Source organism: Mesoplodon densirostris, chromosome 12 (assembly GCF_025265405.1).
Source record: "Mesoplodon densirostris isolate mMesDen1 chromosome 12, mMesDen1 primary haplotype, whole genome shotgun sequence".
Lineage (NCBI taxonomy): Eukaryota > Metazoa > Chordata > Mammalia > Artiodactyla > Ziphiidae > Mesoplodon > Mesoplodon densirostris.
The window spans coordinates 10,803,486-10,821,348 of NC_082672.1; the positions used below are offsets into that span (position 1 = coordinate 10,803,486).

The 17,863-nt window shown below is 38.8% G+C and overlaps 1 protein-coding gene across 8 annotated transcripts in view; it reads right to left on the minus strand.

Moving 5' to 3' along the window:
• The window catches only part of ARID1B (AT-rich interaction domain 1B), a 413,166-nt gene that overhangs the window by 247,817 nt on the left and 147,486 nt on the right, over nucleotides 1-17,863 (minus strand). For all 8 annotated transcript variants that reach the window (XM_060114324.1, XM_060114322.1, XM_060114319.1 and 5 more), the window contains exon 4: nucleotides 11,119-11,229. In XM_060114324.1, coding sequence (XP_059970307.1) covers nucleotides 11,119-11,229 — 111 coding nt within the window. The remainder of the gene's footprint in view (nucleotides 1-11,118; nucleotides 11,230-17,863) is intronic.

Below are 17,863 nucleotides of genomic sequence, written 5' to 3' on the forward strand. Positions count from 1 at the left end.
GGTAATCTCCCTGAGGTCCCATTTCCTCTGCTGGGATTCAAATGTATCACAGAAATTCAAGGTGCTTAAAGGGGTAAACCATTTCTAAAATAGAACATCTTTCAAAAACAGCATGTTAAAACTAGGTTCCCTGCCCCCTCCCACAGTCACCCTAAAAGAAGGAAACCCCCCCACACACACACACAAGACATAAATTTGTATACTAGGCTCACAAACCCATATACTCAAAATAAGTTTCAGAAAAGAAGAAATTATGAGATAACTAAGGAATGTTCCTCCAAAACGCATTGGTACAACAAGAACAAAGTCTAAATCATTCAAAAGTAAACCAAACAACACAATATAAAGTAACCTGTCCCTACCCAAGGAAAGGAACATTTTAGGATATAAACTTACTGCACTACCTTAAAAGCAAAGATGATGAGACCAGCCACAAATGCCCATTGAAAAAAAAAATAGTAAAGTTTCTTCTATTTCTTGAGACTGTATTCTTGTCTTATTCCAATTAGAGTTAGAACTCTCTGGAATGATCTGCTGAGTTGTTTATACAAACTCTGCTATGATATTCTTCAAATCATCTCCAAGAATTTAAATGAAATGTAAAGTTATAGCCAATGCAATCATTCTTTTAACATCAATTCCTATTTATGACAATATTTTAACCCATGTAAAGAACTATACAAAAAATAAGGCTTTGGTAGCAAAGATGAATTGCTTCCTTTTAGGAGTTTTAGAATTCCAGCACAGTTATTCAGGACTTGCCTTTTAATCTCATAAAATCTCTGGGTATTCTTTCCTCCGCAAACCAACTCCCCACCACCATTTCCCTGTGTTTGTCACCAACACCACCATACCTCCTGGTCATTTAGTTTAAAAACTTAAAGGCATCTACCATTCATCCCTCCCTTTATTTCCACAGCTTTCTCCCTCTGCGTTCTCACTTTATATCACTTTTTAATAATCTGACTCAACCTCCTTATTGAGATAATACAATAGCTCTACACTTGTCTCCCTGTCTCTAGCAGTAATAAAGGCATTTTGAAAAATGAACGCTTTTCATAACTAAAAGGCATGGCACAATTCACTTGTCTTGGTAACCTAAAAGTCCCAGACGTTCAAAAATAGAAGAATGGGGTGGGATGTGGCTTTGAGCAGGCAAAACAGATGTCAGGAAGTCCTGTCTTTAAAGTTCATGTGCTTTACCTAGGATATTCACTAAAAATCGTACTCTGGGCATATTTATTCTTCTTTTACTAGCAGTTTCTAGTATCAACTGAAAATTTTATTTATATAAAACATGACATGTTATAATGGTACCAAATAAATTATTATATATTTAATAAATATATTATTATTTGGAAGCCAAATTTTCTCCAGATACAGATACTTACAAAAGACCAACCACATATTTTTAGTGTCAGAAGGTACTAAGTGGCTCACTGCACTCAACCACCCAAACCCAGAGGAAAAATAAAGACTAATGAAGATCCCTACTTACATTAGAAAATTTTGAAAAAGAAGAAAGAGTATCGGTATCAGGGCAGGTTTCAGATGGGGACAGGAGAATGCTGTACTGTCCTGTCACTCAGTGGCCTCCAAGTTCACTCATTCTGGCTTACTTTGAGAGAAGACATTTACCTGTGGGTCAGGTATAGTCTATGCCACTACCTCAATGAACACCATTTTGTGCTTTGATAGAAAGAGAAGTAGGGACTTCCCTGGCGGTCCAGTGGTTGAGACTCCCCACTCCCAACGCAGGGGGCCTGGGTTCGAGCCCTGGTCAGGGAGCTGGATAGCGCATGCCGCAACTAAGGATCCCGCACACCACAATGAAGATCCCGAGTGCCGAAACTAAGATCCAGTGCAGCCAAATAAATATCAAAAAAAAAAAAAAAAAGAAAAGAAAGAGAAGTAAAATAACAAGTAAAAGTAAAACTTGTCACATAGCATTCTACCCAAATCAAGACAGCGAGCTCCAAAGACTTAAAACAAAAGGCACACAGAAACAAACTATAGAAATGCAGGGGGCATTACAACTGGTTTGGGTTCATTAAAAAGAAATGGTGGTTTTTATGTCCCTGGGTTGCTAATATTTCCACTGGTGGTAAATTTCAGTTTAAATTACTTTACAATATACAAATGTAAACCTGGAGTGTCAGAAGTAAATAGAGACTTCAGGTACAGACCATCAGGACCTTCCTTCCACCAGCATGAAATTAAAATCCACTCACACCTGATCATCTTGGTTCAGAAAACTGTCCCTGCTGGGTTCCCACTGGTCCAGTAGGAAAAGGCATTAGACTGTGCATTACAAAGACAAGATTTCATTGTCCTGCAGCTTCCTTATTTGTCTTTTCTACCCCCCACTTTAGCAGGAGGCCATAAAGTTACCTGGAATATGTACTTTTCAACTTCTCACCGGGACTTTTCTTCTCCCCAGGCTTCCCTGACTCATATACATCAGACTCCCAAACTGATCCCATGGGGAGAGAGGGGAACCTCTGCAATCCCTGAGATGTTGGAGACGGAGTCCACAAGAAGGCCCACGGCTCCCGCATGACCTAAAGAATAAGGCTAGGGCTTCCCTGGTGGCGCAGTGGTCGAGAGTCCGCCTGCTGATACAGGGGACACGGGTTCGTACCCTGGTCCGGGAAGATCCCACATGCCGCGGAGCGGCTGGGCCCGTGAGCCATGGCCGCTGAGCCTGCGTGTCCGGAGCCTGTGCTCCGCCACGGGAGAGGCCACCGCAGTGAGAGGCCCGCGTACCGCAAAAAAATAATAAATAAAAAATAAATTAAAAAATGAATGAATGAATGAATGAATACTAAAAACTATGGGTTTCATTTTAGAATTAATGTTCTCACACACGCTGAATGTGGACAACATGCACAGAGGCACACGGCACGCAGATCCCACTGCAAACTACTCTGAACATGTTAAAAAGTCAATGCCAGCCCGGTAATGAAATAAAGGGAAAGAACGCACACACCACCATCTAACACTGGATAAAATGCAGGTCGTATGGGAAGGGACAACAGTGGTACCTGGAGACTTTTTTTTTTTTATAGAATGCATTGTGAAGAAAAGTGGTTGAGAAAGCTTAGTCACTTTTTTGTGGCTTAAAGCTTTTTTCCCCTCTTTTATTCCAGGCTTAAACAAAGTTCAGTGGGGCATCAAACTGCCTGTTTTAAATTACAGTCTGTATTTTAAAATAGAATGCATGCACGGCATGTTCCTGAAGCTAGGGGGTGGGAGTGTTATTCACGGAAAATTGAAGGCTTGTTGAGTCAATAATCTTCTTTCACACAGTAACAATTTTCAGCTAAAATTTCTTGACCCAAACAAAGGAAAACAAGACCATTCAGTTATTTTACAATTTAGCAAAGGCAAAGAAAAAAGATGAGAAAGAGAGAGACACCTCTAAACCTTTACATTGTGAAGGAGAAATAGAAATTTTCGCTCTCAGGTAAGAACCTTCTCTACATATATTTATTTCCTCTCCTAAACTGACAGCTAATATTCAAAATAGTTCCTTCCAGTTCAAAAGAAAAATAAAAGCAATTAACCAGTCCATAAATGCTACTCTGAGCTCCTGCTGGTTATGTATCTCTTGCTACATACTACAGATGTGTGCCTTCAGTTACATACAAAGTGGAAATCTGCAAACTAAAATTTACTTCCCAGCTAACTTGGATAATGTAAAGTAAACTTCATTCAGCTCAACGTCTTACAATGGCCACGCCTGTATAATCTGGAGGAAGCCCGCTCCCCCTTCTCGATACCAGTGAATGGGAGAAGCACCAGGAAGAAAAGGAAGCGGCTTTCTGGCTCAGCATGCCAAGAACTGCCTTGTGGAAACAGAAACGGCAGGTTAAAATATGAAAAGGTACCTCTTGGACATCACTCGTTTTTTCGTTCTAGCATAAAAAATTAAAATTAAAATTCGAAGGAGCTATGCTGCTGCTAACTGTCCTACTGGAGCCCCCGTGCCCACATGTGAGAATCCCTCACACACACGGATCTTTGTGGTTTGTACTAAAGCCCAACACTGCTGCTCACCCCCTTGTGCTCAGAGACGGCCCCTCTGGGAAAAGAGGCTTATGTCCAGGTATGGTTCTGCGGCTATTTGCATTCAGACCTGAGAGTTACGTGCACCCCAGCCTGCGAGGCCACAGAGGAGGCTCCATGGCCTCACACAGGTCATCTGAAGAGCCGAAAGGCTGGTCAAAACCTTCCAGTCTCCCATTTGTTTCAGCAAAATTTGTATGCTGACTTTCCTATTAGCCAGGAATATCTGCATTTATCATCGCTTACTTAATGAGCCTCATTTATCAACTATAGATCATAGTTATCCTTCTATTATCAAAACCAATATCCTGAAAATCAGTTATGTTTCAGCCTCTCTTCATCTCCAATTTTGTCTAGTGTCTATTTTTTGCAGTACTCCTTCATTATTTTTTTTTGGAATTGACAGTCCCATAAAATGGGTTAAAATTCATTTCCCCCATATTTTAAATGGAAAGCTTCAGAATATTATGTAAAAAGGTCTACAGGAGGTATGCTTAGTTAAAATGTGTTTTTAAAAATTAAATGAATTTCTGAAAATAATGCATCACCACTAAGCAAATATCTCAGCTATAATGAATTTAGAATTATCCATTTATTTCAAAAGGACTGAAAGATCTCAAATTAGAAACACTTTGCACACAAACATTCGAGTTATTTAAAAACAAACTATAGTTCTTTTTAAATATTAATTTATTCAAGCTTTCCATATATTTAGCCTGCTGTAACCTGGAAGAAATCCAAATTGGTAAGGTTTTATTGAACATTCATTTACAGAACAAATATTTAAGTGGAAGATTGTTTTGAAAGAGAGAGAAACATACCTTCCCACTTCCTATGACTTCTTACCTTGCTCAAGGTTCAAGTATTTCCCCTATTTTCAAAATATCACAAAAATACTCTGGGGGATAAAATTACAGAATATCACATCTTAAAGAAATAATCCATGTTGGAAAATAAACATCTGTCAGAGTCACTATCACTTTTCCTAAATTCGGACTTTCAAGTAAGGTCTTTTCATATTTCTCTCAAACTGAATCCAAAAAGAACTGTCGTCTCCATATAGAGTAGACCAGAGACTAAAATTACATTTGCAAATTACGGTAAGTCCTAGGTAAGAAACTGAATGTTGTACGCTCCATTTAACACTTCTCCAAGATATCAAAGTGTGTCTGTGCCTTCAGTTTCAAAGTTATGCAAATGGTTACCTGTGTCTGCAGATGCTCTCGCTGACAAGACACTCCCTTCAGAGAACCTCCTGCTCCATTCACCAGGTGCCCACTTTTTAAGACTTCCATGACTTCAAGACCCAACATACCCTAATAACATTTAGGAAACACTGATAACAGACAGCTGGTGTCTTCAGCTGCACACAGGGATTATCACTGCTTGAACACTGAGAGAAGGGGACAACAGATTCAATTTCTCTTTTATTAACTTAGAATTTTTTAAATGTTCAGGATGATTTGAGAACGATCCATCAACAGAAGACAGTTACACTCTTAACCTTTTAATGACAACCACTTAATTCAAGCTCAAGATACAAATAAAAAAAAGTTTGGAAAAAGTTCATTCAGCAGCTAAACATCTAATTCTTACCTGGTAGATTTTAACTTTTGCAAAAACCCGACAACTAACAGGTTAAGATCATCTTAACAATTTGTATTCTTAGATGGATTGAGAACTTGGTAAATGCAAAACCCAGTTAAAAACTGCTCCACCTAGCTTTTCCAATAGTTTCTAATTGTTCATAGGAACTATATTATCAAATCCACACACTTAAAATGTCCCTATTAACATATAATTTTTCATACATGCTTCCAAAGTACATGACCATTTACCCCTAACCCAACATGTGTCATTAAAGATTAATAAAACAAACACACACACAGAAGTATTCTTTTTCAGTAAAGGGAAATCACTGCATGCTCTGTTGCTAATACCTAACCCCCAAAGAATATTCTTGGTAATAACAGTTTTTCAACCATTCTCTTTCAGGCTTCCAATATCCTGTTTAACACCCTCTATTTCAAAGAACAACCAGCATATACTACCTCCTTCCTTTCACAAAGGGGAAAAAGAATATGTTTTATCTAAACCTCAACATTTCCTTCTAATCGCAAGCTCAACAAAAGTGCCATAAGCACTATTCCACGGGACATTTAGGGTTTTTACTAAACTTGGACAGATCAAACCCTTTTCATGTCAACCTCATGTTTCCTATTTAAGAAAGAAAGGGTCAGAAAGAGATTTTTAATGACCTGATGGGCCTTCGCAAAGGCCTTTAGAATATGACTGATCATACTCTGTATCTTAGGTAAACAGAATAATGGACCTGCTATCTGAAATACAAACCGGTGGTAGGTCTCTCTGAAGAAAAAAACAAATAAGTTATTTCTAAACTGAGGAGTATCAGCGACTCTTCAGATTCCTGGAGGAGAAAGCACTATTTGCTTAGAGCAAGGAATATAAAAACTCAAAACCTTTTTTTGGTTGACTTTTTTATACATGTTTATAATATGTATAAACATGTATTTACTGTATTCACTGAAATCATGATTACTGTTTGTCAATTTATTCACTTTTACAATTAAAAATACATATTATGGTGGTCCAGTGCATAAGACTCTGTGCTCCCAATACAGGGGGCCCAGGTTCGACCCCTGGTTGTGAAACTAGATCCCGCACGCATGCCACAACTATGAGCACGCATGCCGCAACTAAAAGATCCCGCATGCCACGGTGAAGATCCTGCGTGCCACAACTAAGACCCAGCGCAGCCTAAATAAATAAATAAATAAATATTTTTCTTAAAAAATATACATTACTAAGAAAAGAATGTTTCACACTACTTTTAGATTAATTATACAAAAGTGCCCACTTTTTCTTCTCTTGAAGGTTAAGTTTACCAAAGTAAAACTCAAATGTCATTTTATAATAAAAGAAAATAGTTTTAAGAATAAAACCACCCTGCCAATACAGATACCACATTCATATAATCCTTTAGTATCAGTAGCATATGGAGAACATAGGCTCTTCTGATGTCAATTCAATACCTTGGAAAAGATCCTGTAAGCAATTAAAAGAAAATTCTGCAACTAGGGGAAGAATGTATTTAAAAATTCTTATATAAATTCTATTAGGAAAATACTTACTGAATAAAACATAATAAATACTGTGAAAAGATCCTAGTCTGTTGAGGGTGAGAGGGAGAGGCAAGACAACTATAAAAGTAACTGCAATAGGGCTTCCCTGGTGGCGTAGTAGTTGAGAGTCTGCCTGCTGATGCAGCGGACACGGGTTCGTGCCCCGGTCCGGGAAGATCCCACATGTCGCGGAGCGGCTGGGCCTGTGAGCCATGGCCGCTGAGCCTGCGTGTCCGGAGCCTGTGCTCCGCAACGGGAGAGGCCACAACAGTGAGAGGCCTGTGTACCGCAAAAAAAAAAAAAAAAAAAAAGTAACTGCAATAAAAGGATGACTAGTAAATGCCATAAGGGATGAAAAAGTTAAAAAAGACTCAACAAAAAATGTACTAAATCATATTTGGGGGGTCAGAGTGTAAATTGAGATATACTCAACGTTTATAAAATAAAGGAGTTGATAAGCTACAGCATTTGTTTAGACCTTCCACTGTATATTTTACTTAATGATGGCTTCACTTCATATCAATATTAGAGGTAGAAAAAAACTATAGAATGTGCTCAAATTTTAAGTGATAATATTCCAAGGAGATAGAGTCAGTTCTTCAAGCTAATTTTTATATCACATGCTATATGTTAAAATTTGTTAGTAATGGTAACACCAAGGATATGTAAGCTAATGAACCTCAACAGGGAGAAGGCTATATGATTAAGAGGTATAGACAGCAGTAGACATTATTAAGGAAGATTTGTTCTGAGCTTAGGTCTGAGTGCATTAAGTGAAAAGTAAATATTACTGGTCATGGCACCAAGACAACAAGATGACAAATATTAAGTTATCAGTCATTGGCTTTATGTGGATGACCTGAAGAACTCGGTCAGATGGAAAACACAACTGCATTAACAACTGAGGATCACCAAGAACTTAATGAAATGCAAATATAGACAAATACCAATTTAAACAATGGTGAGAGGACAACTTGCTGAGAGAATCAAATTCTAGATCTAGCATAAGAAAATGCCTTGATTTCTTGTAATGGAAAGTTAACTGTATAACAAAAATACACTACAGAAAATACCCCACATGCAGAAAAACATTACAAACTCTATCAATCTAACTCAACTTAAGGAAAAAATTAAGAAACAACTACTTAAGAAGCTTCCTTCTTACAGTCACATACGTAATGGATAAAGACTTGATTATACATTAGAATCATTTTTACCACATATTTTTAAACATACAGATAAGACCCACAATTTCCTTGGTTCAAAATTACAAAACGAGAGATTACAAATATGATGGATGGCCTTTAACCTTAAGTAAAAAGACAAAATTTGTATCACTAACACTTGAAAAGGAAAAAACACAGCAGAAATCTACAAAACACCTAATAAATTCAGATGTGATAAATACAGTTTCATGGTACTTATAGAATCAATTTATCCAAGTTAGAGTAAAAATACATATTACAGCCATACAGAATACCAACAAATCTCTCCCCAAAACTGTAATTACCTTTGTTTTATATAACATATTGATGCAGTGTCTATATCAATAAAAATATATTTGTAAACTCTATATAGAAAAACTTTCTACACAAACAAAACCTGTTGAAAGAAAAGTGGAGCACTAAAATTCATTTAAATAAAGCCAATTTTCATCTTAACAGATTGGGGGCAGGAGGTTTAGGTAGGTACAACCAACCAATCTACAATTTGTCCTTTATTCAGTAACTGATGCTTCTATGCACTCAGCATAAAACCTGGAAACTTTCCTCTCTAAAAAAAGATTATTGAAATGTTATTGAGTATATGGGTATGGTATGCGCCAAATGTCATGTATAACATTCTTTACAAATGCCGGTTCTCAAATGTTTAGAAGTAACATAATAAATCTTAGTTAATGTAAGCATGTTTGAAATTCAAATTAAAATCAAAATTAAAATCAGCATGCTATTTATCTGTGAGTTACAAAAACAAAAAGAAACCACCAATTAGGGCGTTTCATTTTTTAATAGCTTCGTAAGAAAATTTATATTATGAGCAACCTTAAATCCCCTAGGGAAGGAAGTAAGATAAACATTAAAGAATAAAGTTAGCCATTATATGTATACAAAAAGAACAATCCAAAAGACTTAAACTGTTGAAGAATATATTGGTTCACTTCTTAACATACTCTGAGCTCCTTTTCCAGTAATCAACTTTGCACCATCCCAAAGCAGAACTCTTCAGTTTTCTGGGACTACCACACTTCATTCTCCCCCAGTTATGCTGTACAGTTAGCTGAAAGTCAACCATTGATTCCAAAGCAGAGCAGTGAAAAGAAGCATAGCCTAGTAGGTGACACAGAAGTTCAAATGGATATGAAGAAAGCAGTATGCTGCAAAGTATTCTTATAGCTATGTAGAAAATCGGTATCAATCTTTAACAAATTCTCCAACCCGTAAAACAGTACACATCAACAGCCAATGACAAACCTAAAAAGTTAGGCTTATCTAAAACACTAAAAATCCTGTGGTAAAAAAGTAGAATTCACTGTCAACCACTGCCCACCTTCCCATGAGTCAATTTAAATTTCCTAAAACCACAAGCCAATTTCCAAATGTTCAGCAAATGTTGCATTTATCAACAGCATTCACGTGCATTTGCGGATGCAGGTGCACGTGCACGCACGCACGAACATGCGCGCGCACACACACACACCATGCTCACCAAGCTGTGAATTATCTGCTGAAGAAAAAAGCTTACAGCTTAGAACACAGAGTCCATTACCTTTTTCATTCCTTCAAAAACCAAATAACTAGATAATAAATATTCCAATGTGACTAAAAAATGACCACAGTAAATTTTACCCACTTCCCACCATAGAAATAAAAGCTGTAAAAATTAGGGTTTCAAATACATGTGCATCAGATTCAAAGATATTACACATCCTGTAGCCATCACTTACCTTCTACTCTACGGCTACATATAACTTAAAAATGGGTACGGTATGTGCCAAATGTCATGTATAACGTTCTTTACAAATGCTGGTTCTCAAATGTTTAGAAGTAACATAATAAATCTTACTTAATGTAAACATGTTTAAGATTCAAATTAAAATCATGGCTAGTCTGAGTTCCTGTCTTAAATACGACTTCTTAATAGAGATTGAGCAATAACAATGTCTTCACATCAAAATATTTTAACAAGAAAATATATATAAAAATTTGTTTGCACAAATATATTCTTTGAAGTTATAAGGAATATCTCATTTAAATGAGGTTGCCCATGGGGGGATTAAAAAAAAGAAAATTAAGCACAGGTGAACTATCTAAGGGCATTAACATGTAACCTATAATTTAGCTACTACTCTAGTCAATATATACCCAATAATTTGCTAATAGAAATACTTATAAGTTGTATTTTCCAATTTTAAACTAAAATACTTTCTTTTGGGTGAAAAGAGATTGGGTGACTTCTCGTTACATGAAGTCCCAGAAGGAACTCAAACTACCACTGGATGCTTTATCTCATTCTTTGCCAAATGGGAATTTCCTTTACATGTAACTCCTATATAGATACCTCTGCTCTGAATCACTACCAGAAAGCAACAGGCTATGCAAAGCACAACTGTACAACAGAAACACCTTTCTGCCACAAAACCTATCAGCCAAATAAAAGCTTCCAATTGGACTTAGAGATACCTACAACACTGGACTCGGAGACACCTACAAATGAAATAGACTTATTCAGGACTACACAGCTCCTTTGAGAAGGAAACTGTAAAATAAAAATTAATAAATCACAAATATACCTGAAATCCATAAGCTTCTCCCCCAAGTCTCAATATAAAGTAGAATAAACAAAAACAAATGCTCTTTTTAGAAATCTGTAACTCATTGAATTTCCAAATCAGTACATTAAGTCTTACTGGTAAACTTGATGGTCTTTCTTGTTGTATTAAGTTCAAGTCTTCATGGTTGGGTTTTCCAGGAGCCAGAGAAGGTTGAGACCTAGTTCCATAGCCTTCCTGAGACATATCCTAAACAAACACAAATATAAAGAAATATCTCAATGAGTTATAAGCTTCTTTGGTAATCAAGATGAAGCAAAGGCTTATCACAAAGTATCAACTCATCTTACATTTAAGCAAACATCTATGTTATAATTTTCATTTCTGTAACACTTTCTCAAAAGCAAAAATAAAATACAAAAAGGTAGTGAATCATCAAGAGCAAAAATACATATAATTAACAATTAAATTTATTATGCAACCATACAACCTAAAGACCATATTTGAGTTCTGCAGGAAGGTGACAGTCAGTCGTAGAAGGGAAAGAAAGCCAGCTGGAACCAAACTCTCTTAAACCAGAGCAAACCAAAAGCTCATGTTATTGTTTAATTCTGATTTTGGTTGAACTGTCTTTAATATTACCTTGAAAATGTTAAAATAATTAATGAAAACTTTATTATCAACTCACTTTTAATATGCCCTCTCAGCAACCCACAAAACAACACAGTTATTAAGCTGACAGTACCCTGGGGTTTCTACAAAACCAATAAACACTCACGTATAGAATTTCATGTTCACGTGGCACAGTTACCAAAGGACCACAATAAAGGATAAAACAGCAGTGGGGAACAAAACACACTAAAAAAACCTACTGAAGTAGAGAAACTTATCAGTGACACGGCCTTTCTGGCATCCTGTTGAACACTTTTCCAGGAGGAATTCTGCATGGTTTCAGTATTATGCTGAAATATAAACCAAATACCACACCAAACTTACTGTATGTCCGATCTCTAGCATTTAACTATGCATGCTCAGTTACTAAACAGTCTACCCCCATTTACACCCGAAGTCAAACAGCAGCACAGAGTGTAAAATGCTGATTATAGCATGTCTTAATTGGCACTGAAAGTTGAAGAACCAGTTTCTGATTGGGAAGAAAAAAAAAGAATGGAAAATATCACTTAAAAATAAAATTCTCTCCTTCTTCCCTGTCAGTTTAAATATGTGTTAGAATGAAAGAAACATAATATACAAGTTCTACTTCCCCTGTTACAGTCTCAAAATATTACTTTAAAAATTAATGTTAATGAGTTGAAACCCTATAAAAAGCTTCTGCTGCCCCACCCCTTTCTCATAGAGTATACACTTAAAATGACACAGCTTCTTAAGCCAAGAAACTTTGGACCAATAGCTGGTACTGAAAGTACACAAGCTGTACAAACTAGACTTAACTAGCCAAGTGTTGGTGCAACCTGCCTTTAAACAGGCTCTGAAGCAAAGAGCATGCCAACAATCCAGCATTTCCCAAGCAACTCTTCTTCCTTTTACATAAACCCCCCAAACAACCAATCAAGATATCTAACCTCTAACAGCAGTGCAGAATGCCCAGTCAGTACTATACTTTAGTAAGAGAATTACACTCAGTTGTCCAGGTTTTTATCTGATAACATTTAGGGGAGGTCTCCGAGCACAGGCAGCCCAAGGATATTTAAAAGGGTAGCTCTTCAGTCTGGCTGCTGGCAGAGGGTAACAATTAGACTGGGGGGGGGGGGCAAAACCCCTCTCTCTCTCTCTCTCTCTCACACACACACACACACACACACACACACACACACACACACTACTTGCTCTGGATCCCAGACTTTCACTTGTCACATGGACTTCCAGCTGCATGTCCTGCAGGTTCCTTTAGATTAACAGCGAGGACTTCAAAATCAAGCCGGGAACAAGGCCTCCATTCAGGGACCTTCACCCTGTTACAAAAAACCCCCCACGAAGGAGCAGAACAGCCTCGCAATGGGCAAACAAACTAGCAGATCCCCACCTGTGCCTCAAACACACACATGTGCACACAAGGTTTACGGGCAGTGCTTAGACACTTGTTTTAGTAAACTGTTAAGAAACAGGAACAGGCTCACATGCCCTATGCATATAAGCCTTTTACATTTCCTTTTGTTTTCTCTTTGTGGCTAAATGAACTGATTTTTTAAACGAGCTGAAAAAGACCGTTACAAGTACAGTAAATACACATTTTAATGTGGATACGGTCCCCTCTAAAATAAGCAACACTGAACTAACAGACTATGAAAGCCATCAGGAAATTTTACTATGATTCTACATTTCATCTTTTAAGGCTTAAAATTTTTAAATAATTAGATTCCACCAAAATCTCAAACACTATTCTTAACCACAAGAGGCTTTCAGTTATTAAATACAGCTGGAAATAAAACCAAAACAAAATTTAGTGAGAATCACTGAAAATGGAACTTGTTCTGCTTCAATTTACGTTTGAACATAAGGATTAATTTAACTGAGAGAACATCCAGAAAAGGTACCAAGTTTTAACCTAAAACAACCATCATCTATATATAACTTACACTGGGACTATAAAGTCTACATTTGGCAGCTTTAATAAAGATATAAAAGTTATATATCACAACAAACCTGAGCTTTTTCCCCTTCAGAGCTATATTTATTTTCTGGTAGGTACTTATTTTCATCTCAGGAAAAGTAAGTAGGAATAAGTAATTTAACAGACAACAAGAGGCCAATGTCTGTATTAGAAAATAAGAAATACATTCAGCACCATATTTTATAAACAACAACTAAGCGCAGCCTTCATGTTCAACACATCACTGCAGACTCTGATATTCAAAAGTTTAAACCAGTGCACACCAGCTTGCACACTAGTTCACACACACACACATTGTCACTGTGACAAATACACAGCTGTGACTGTTTAAGAGAGTGTCACACTGTGATAATGCTACAACGCAAAGGAGCCACACAAGGGAAGTGTGGTTTATCCTTTCAGAGTCCTTTATCAGTATTATTTTTCTTCATCTCACTCACAAGCTTTTCACCACTGACTGATTCTGGTTTTAACCATCTTTATGTTATAGATCAAAGGTAAAACAGAGACTGACTCACAAAACAAAAAAAGTGTGAAAAGAGCTTGAGATAGGGGCATGTACACATTTGTTTCAGAAGTTTTCACTTAGATGTTACTTTTAACAAATGTCTAGGGACTACCCTCGTGGCAGAGTGGTTAAGAATCCGCCTGCCAATGCAGGCCACGCGGGTTTGATCCCTGGCCCGGGAAGATCGCACATACTGCGGAGCAACTAAGCCCGCGCGCCACAACTACTGAGTCCGTGAGCCACATCTACTGAGCCTGTGCTCTAGAGCCTGCAAGTCACAACTACTGAGCCCACGAGCCACAACTACTGAGCCCATGTGCCACAACTACTGAAGCCCGCGTGCCTAGAGCCCGTGCTCCGCAACAAGAGAAGCCACCGCAATGAGAAGCCCACGCACCACAACAAAGAGTAGCCCCCGCTCGCGGCAACTAGAGAAAGCCCGCACGCAGCAACGAAGACCCAACGCAGCCAAAAATAAATATAAATAAATAAAATTATTTTTAAAAATGTCTAAACATTTATTGAATACCTTGTATGGAACAGTCCCTTCACTGGGTGCTTAACATCTTACAGTGTGAAGGATGAGCAGGAAGGAAACACTAGTTATACTGTGCTATTGTGAGGAAGGATAAGGTCAAAACTATGTCCTGGCTCTAGTGTAAAGGCCAAGAGCAGGAGTACTTCTGTTTTCTTTTATAATGAAATGAATTAAGTAGTAATGGCAACATGGGACTATGAAGAAAATGTAGAATAAAATGTCAAGGACAGGGCTTCCCTGGTGGCACAGTGGTTAAGACTCCGCCTGCCAATGCAGGGGACACGGGTTGGAACCCTGGTCCGGGAAGATGCCACATGTGGTGGAACAACTAAGTCCGTGCGCCACAACTACTGAGCCTGCGCTCTAGAGCCTGTGCTCCGCAACAAGAGAAGCCACCGCAGTGAGAAGCCCGCGCACTGCAACAAAGAGTAGCCCCCGCTCACCTCAACTAGAGAAAGTTCACATGCAGCAACAAAGACCCAACGCAGCCAAAATAAGTAAGTAAGTAAGTAAGTAAGTAACGTCAAGGACACTTATAAAAAATTTGAGGGGCTTCCCTGGTGGCACAGTGGTTGAGAGTCCGCCTGCCGATGCAGGGGACACGGGATCGTGCCCCAGTCCGGGAAGATACCACATGCTGCGGAGCGGCTGGGCCCGTGAGCCATGGCCGCTGAGCCTGCGCATCTGGAGCCTGTGCTCCGCAACGGGAGAGGCCACAACAGTGAGAGGCCTGCGTACCGCAAAAAAAAAAAAAAAAAAAAAAAAAAAAAAATTTGAAAAGGAAAAATATTCCCATGGTATGAGTTCAAAAGATACAGAGAGATAAACAATGAAAAGAAAGACTGTCTCCTACTTCCCAGGATCCCCTCCACAAAGCTTACTGCTAATAGGGTATCTTTCCACAATCATTCAATGCACAACCAAGAATAAATGTGAATTTAAATCCTTTTTCCTTTAAAAACAACTGGAGCGTATTTGCTGTACACAGTCTATTTTGTGGTCCCTTAACAATACATTATATATCTCTTTCTATATCTGCATCTAAACATCTACCTTATTCTCTTTTTTTTGCTATGCAGTATTGTATTAGTCAGTTCTGTGACTTATTTAACCAGTCCCCTATTGATGGACATTTAGGTTGTTCCCAGTCTTTCCCTACTTCATACAGCACTATAATAAACATCCTTGTGCATACATCTTCAGCTGAAATATTTCTGTAGCATTACTCTCCACAAGGGGAACTTCTGCCAAAGGGTTGGTACGTTTAAAATTTTGATGGAGGCTGGCAAAGTGCTCTCAGCAAAAGAAGTGTCAGTGAACACTCACAGTCCATCACCCGGCTAAAGATGTTGACCTTAGCATCAGGGTATGCCCAACCACAGTACAAAAGGCAGCAAACTCAGACCAGGGGAGAGGTGGGAGGACTGGTAGACAGTAACAGAAGAAAACAATTTAGACAAACAAACAGCTGTGGTGCTAAGAGGTTGGGGAGGATAAGCCAAGAAGCTAGCAAACACTGGCTGTCTTTGGAGTCCTGCAGAGAGAGCTTCAGATCTGAAACAAAGGCAACAGGGAGCCACTATGGCTTCTAGATCTAGAATGTGATGATTCTCAAGTTATTTAAGAAAGGTTTTTCCAACAATCACATGAAGTACAGATGTACTAGAAAGAGAAGGATGATGGTACTTAGTACTACTGCAGTCATCTAAAGTGAGGTGATGAGGATTTGAGTGGCCTCGTAACATCTCACAGTATCTAGGTCAGAATGATTTCTCGCTCCTTTTCTCTTCCCGCTTTGGAAACTCCTATCATCAATCCCGAATACTAACGGGAAACAGATCGGGTCCTGGCACGTGAGGCACTGTAGTGGAGAGGAGAGTGCAATCAACTCCACAGAGAAGATGCCTGCTGGCCACACGGGGCTGCCAGTCACATGGACTCATCACTCTGCCCAAGAAACTTCCCGTGCTACTGACCTAATTTAGTTTGCAGATACATAAATTTAAGATATCCTTTCCAAAAGGAAAACAATATAAACCTATAAAGTATCCACTTCGAGAATGGACCCATCACCCCACCGCGTCCTCAGGAACGCCCTAATGGGAAGAGCACTGACTAGGACAGCGGACACTGCAGGCAGGGCTCCGCGACAGGTGCCGTGCACGCTCCACCTTTACAACAACCCCAGGAGATGGTCCCTATTATCTATCAGCTTGTTTTTTACCAGGAGGAAACAAAACCTTAAGCAATGTGCACAGCTAGTGTCTGAGCACATTGCTAGCAACTCAACGGGATGGACAAATCTTCATTTCCACCCTAGCTGTACTCTACAGACACCTGTAAGCTTCAAGCATTATCGTAAGGATTTGATGTAATTTTAACTTTTTAAGGTATTATCCTAGCTTCCACCTATTCTCCTAAATTCCCTTTTCAAAAATTATGAATCTTAAGTATTTTGTGTGTGGGATACTTCCAAAACATTCAATTATAATATTATGAATTAAAAAGTATCAAAACTTCAAACTCCCACAAATCTGAATACAAGGCCACTCTACCTACTACTCATTATCATCAAATAGTCGTTTAAGGTCCACAGGCTGATGGAAAACAAGATAAAGAGACCCATCTTGCCTCCTCAGATTACGTTCGCTGAAGGATCCTCTGCTGGTTCCTCTCTTTCCCTCCAAAGACTCCATGCAGACTCCTGGATGGTGATGATTCCCGAATCTCTCTACTTCAAGTCCCATATATTTTAACTGCATTATGAAGGAGTCCCTTGTACTCAAGGAGTCCCTTGTATGTCAAGAAATGACTCTCTTAACTGTCCTCCTCAAATCTGATCCCCTTCCTTCAAGGGCCACCTGGTCAAGGGCATCACCATCCACATGGACTTCTCAGAGCCATTCCACACCCCTTACCTCTCTCACCATCCATATAGATCTGACACATGACCAGACCTAAAATCACTGTCAAGTCCATCCCCTTCATCTTCCCTCCAGCTGTCAGCTCCTTTACACCACAGCCTCTTGCCCGCCACGCCACCAGAGCAGACTTGCTAAAATACAAATGGCCATGCTGCGCTACTGCCTGGAAAGGCCTCCTCCGTGGTGCCTACAGAATGAGGTCCACAGTCCTTGCTCTGGCACAGAAAAGCTCATCAAACAACCTCCAGCTGCCACCCCAGCTTCATCTTGGCCTTCCCCCG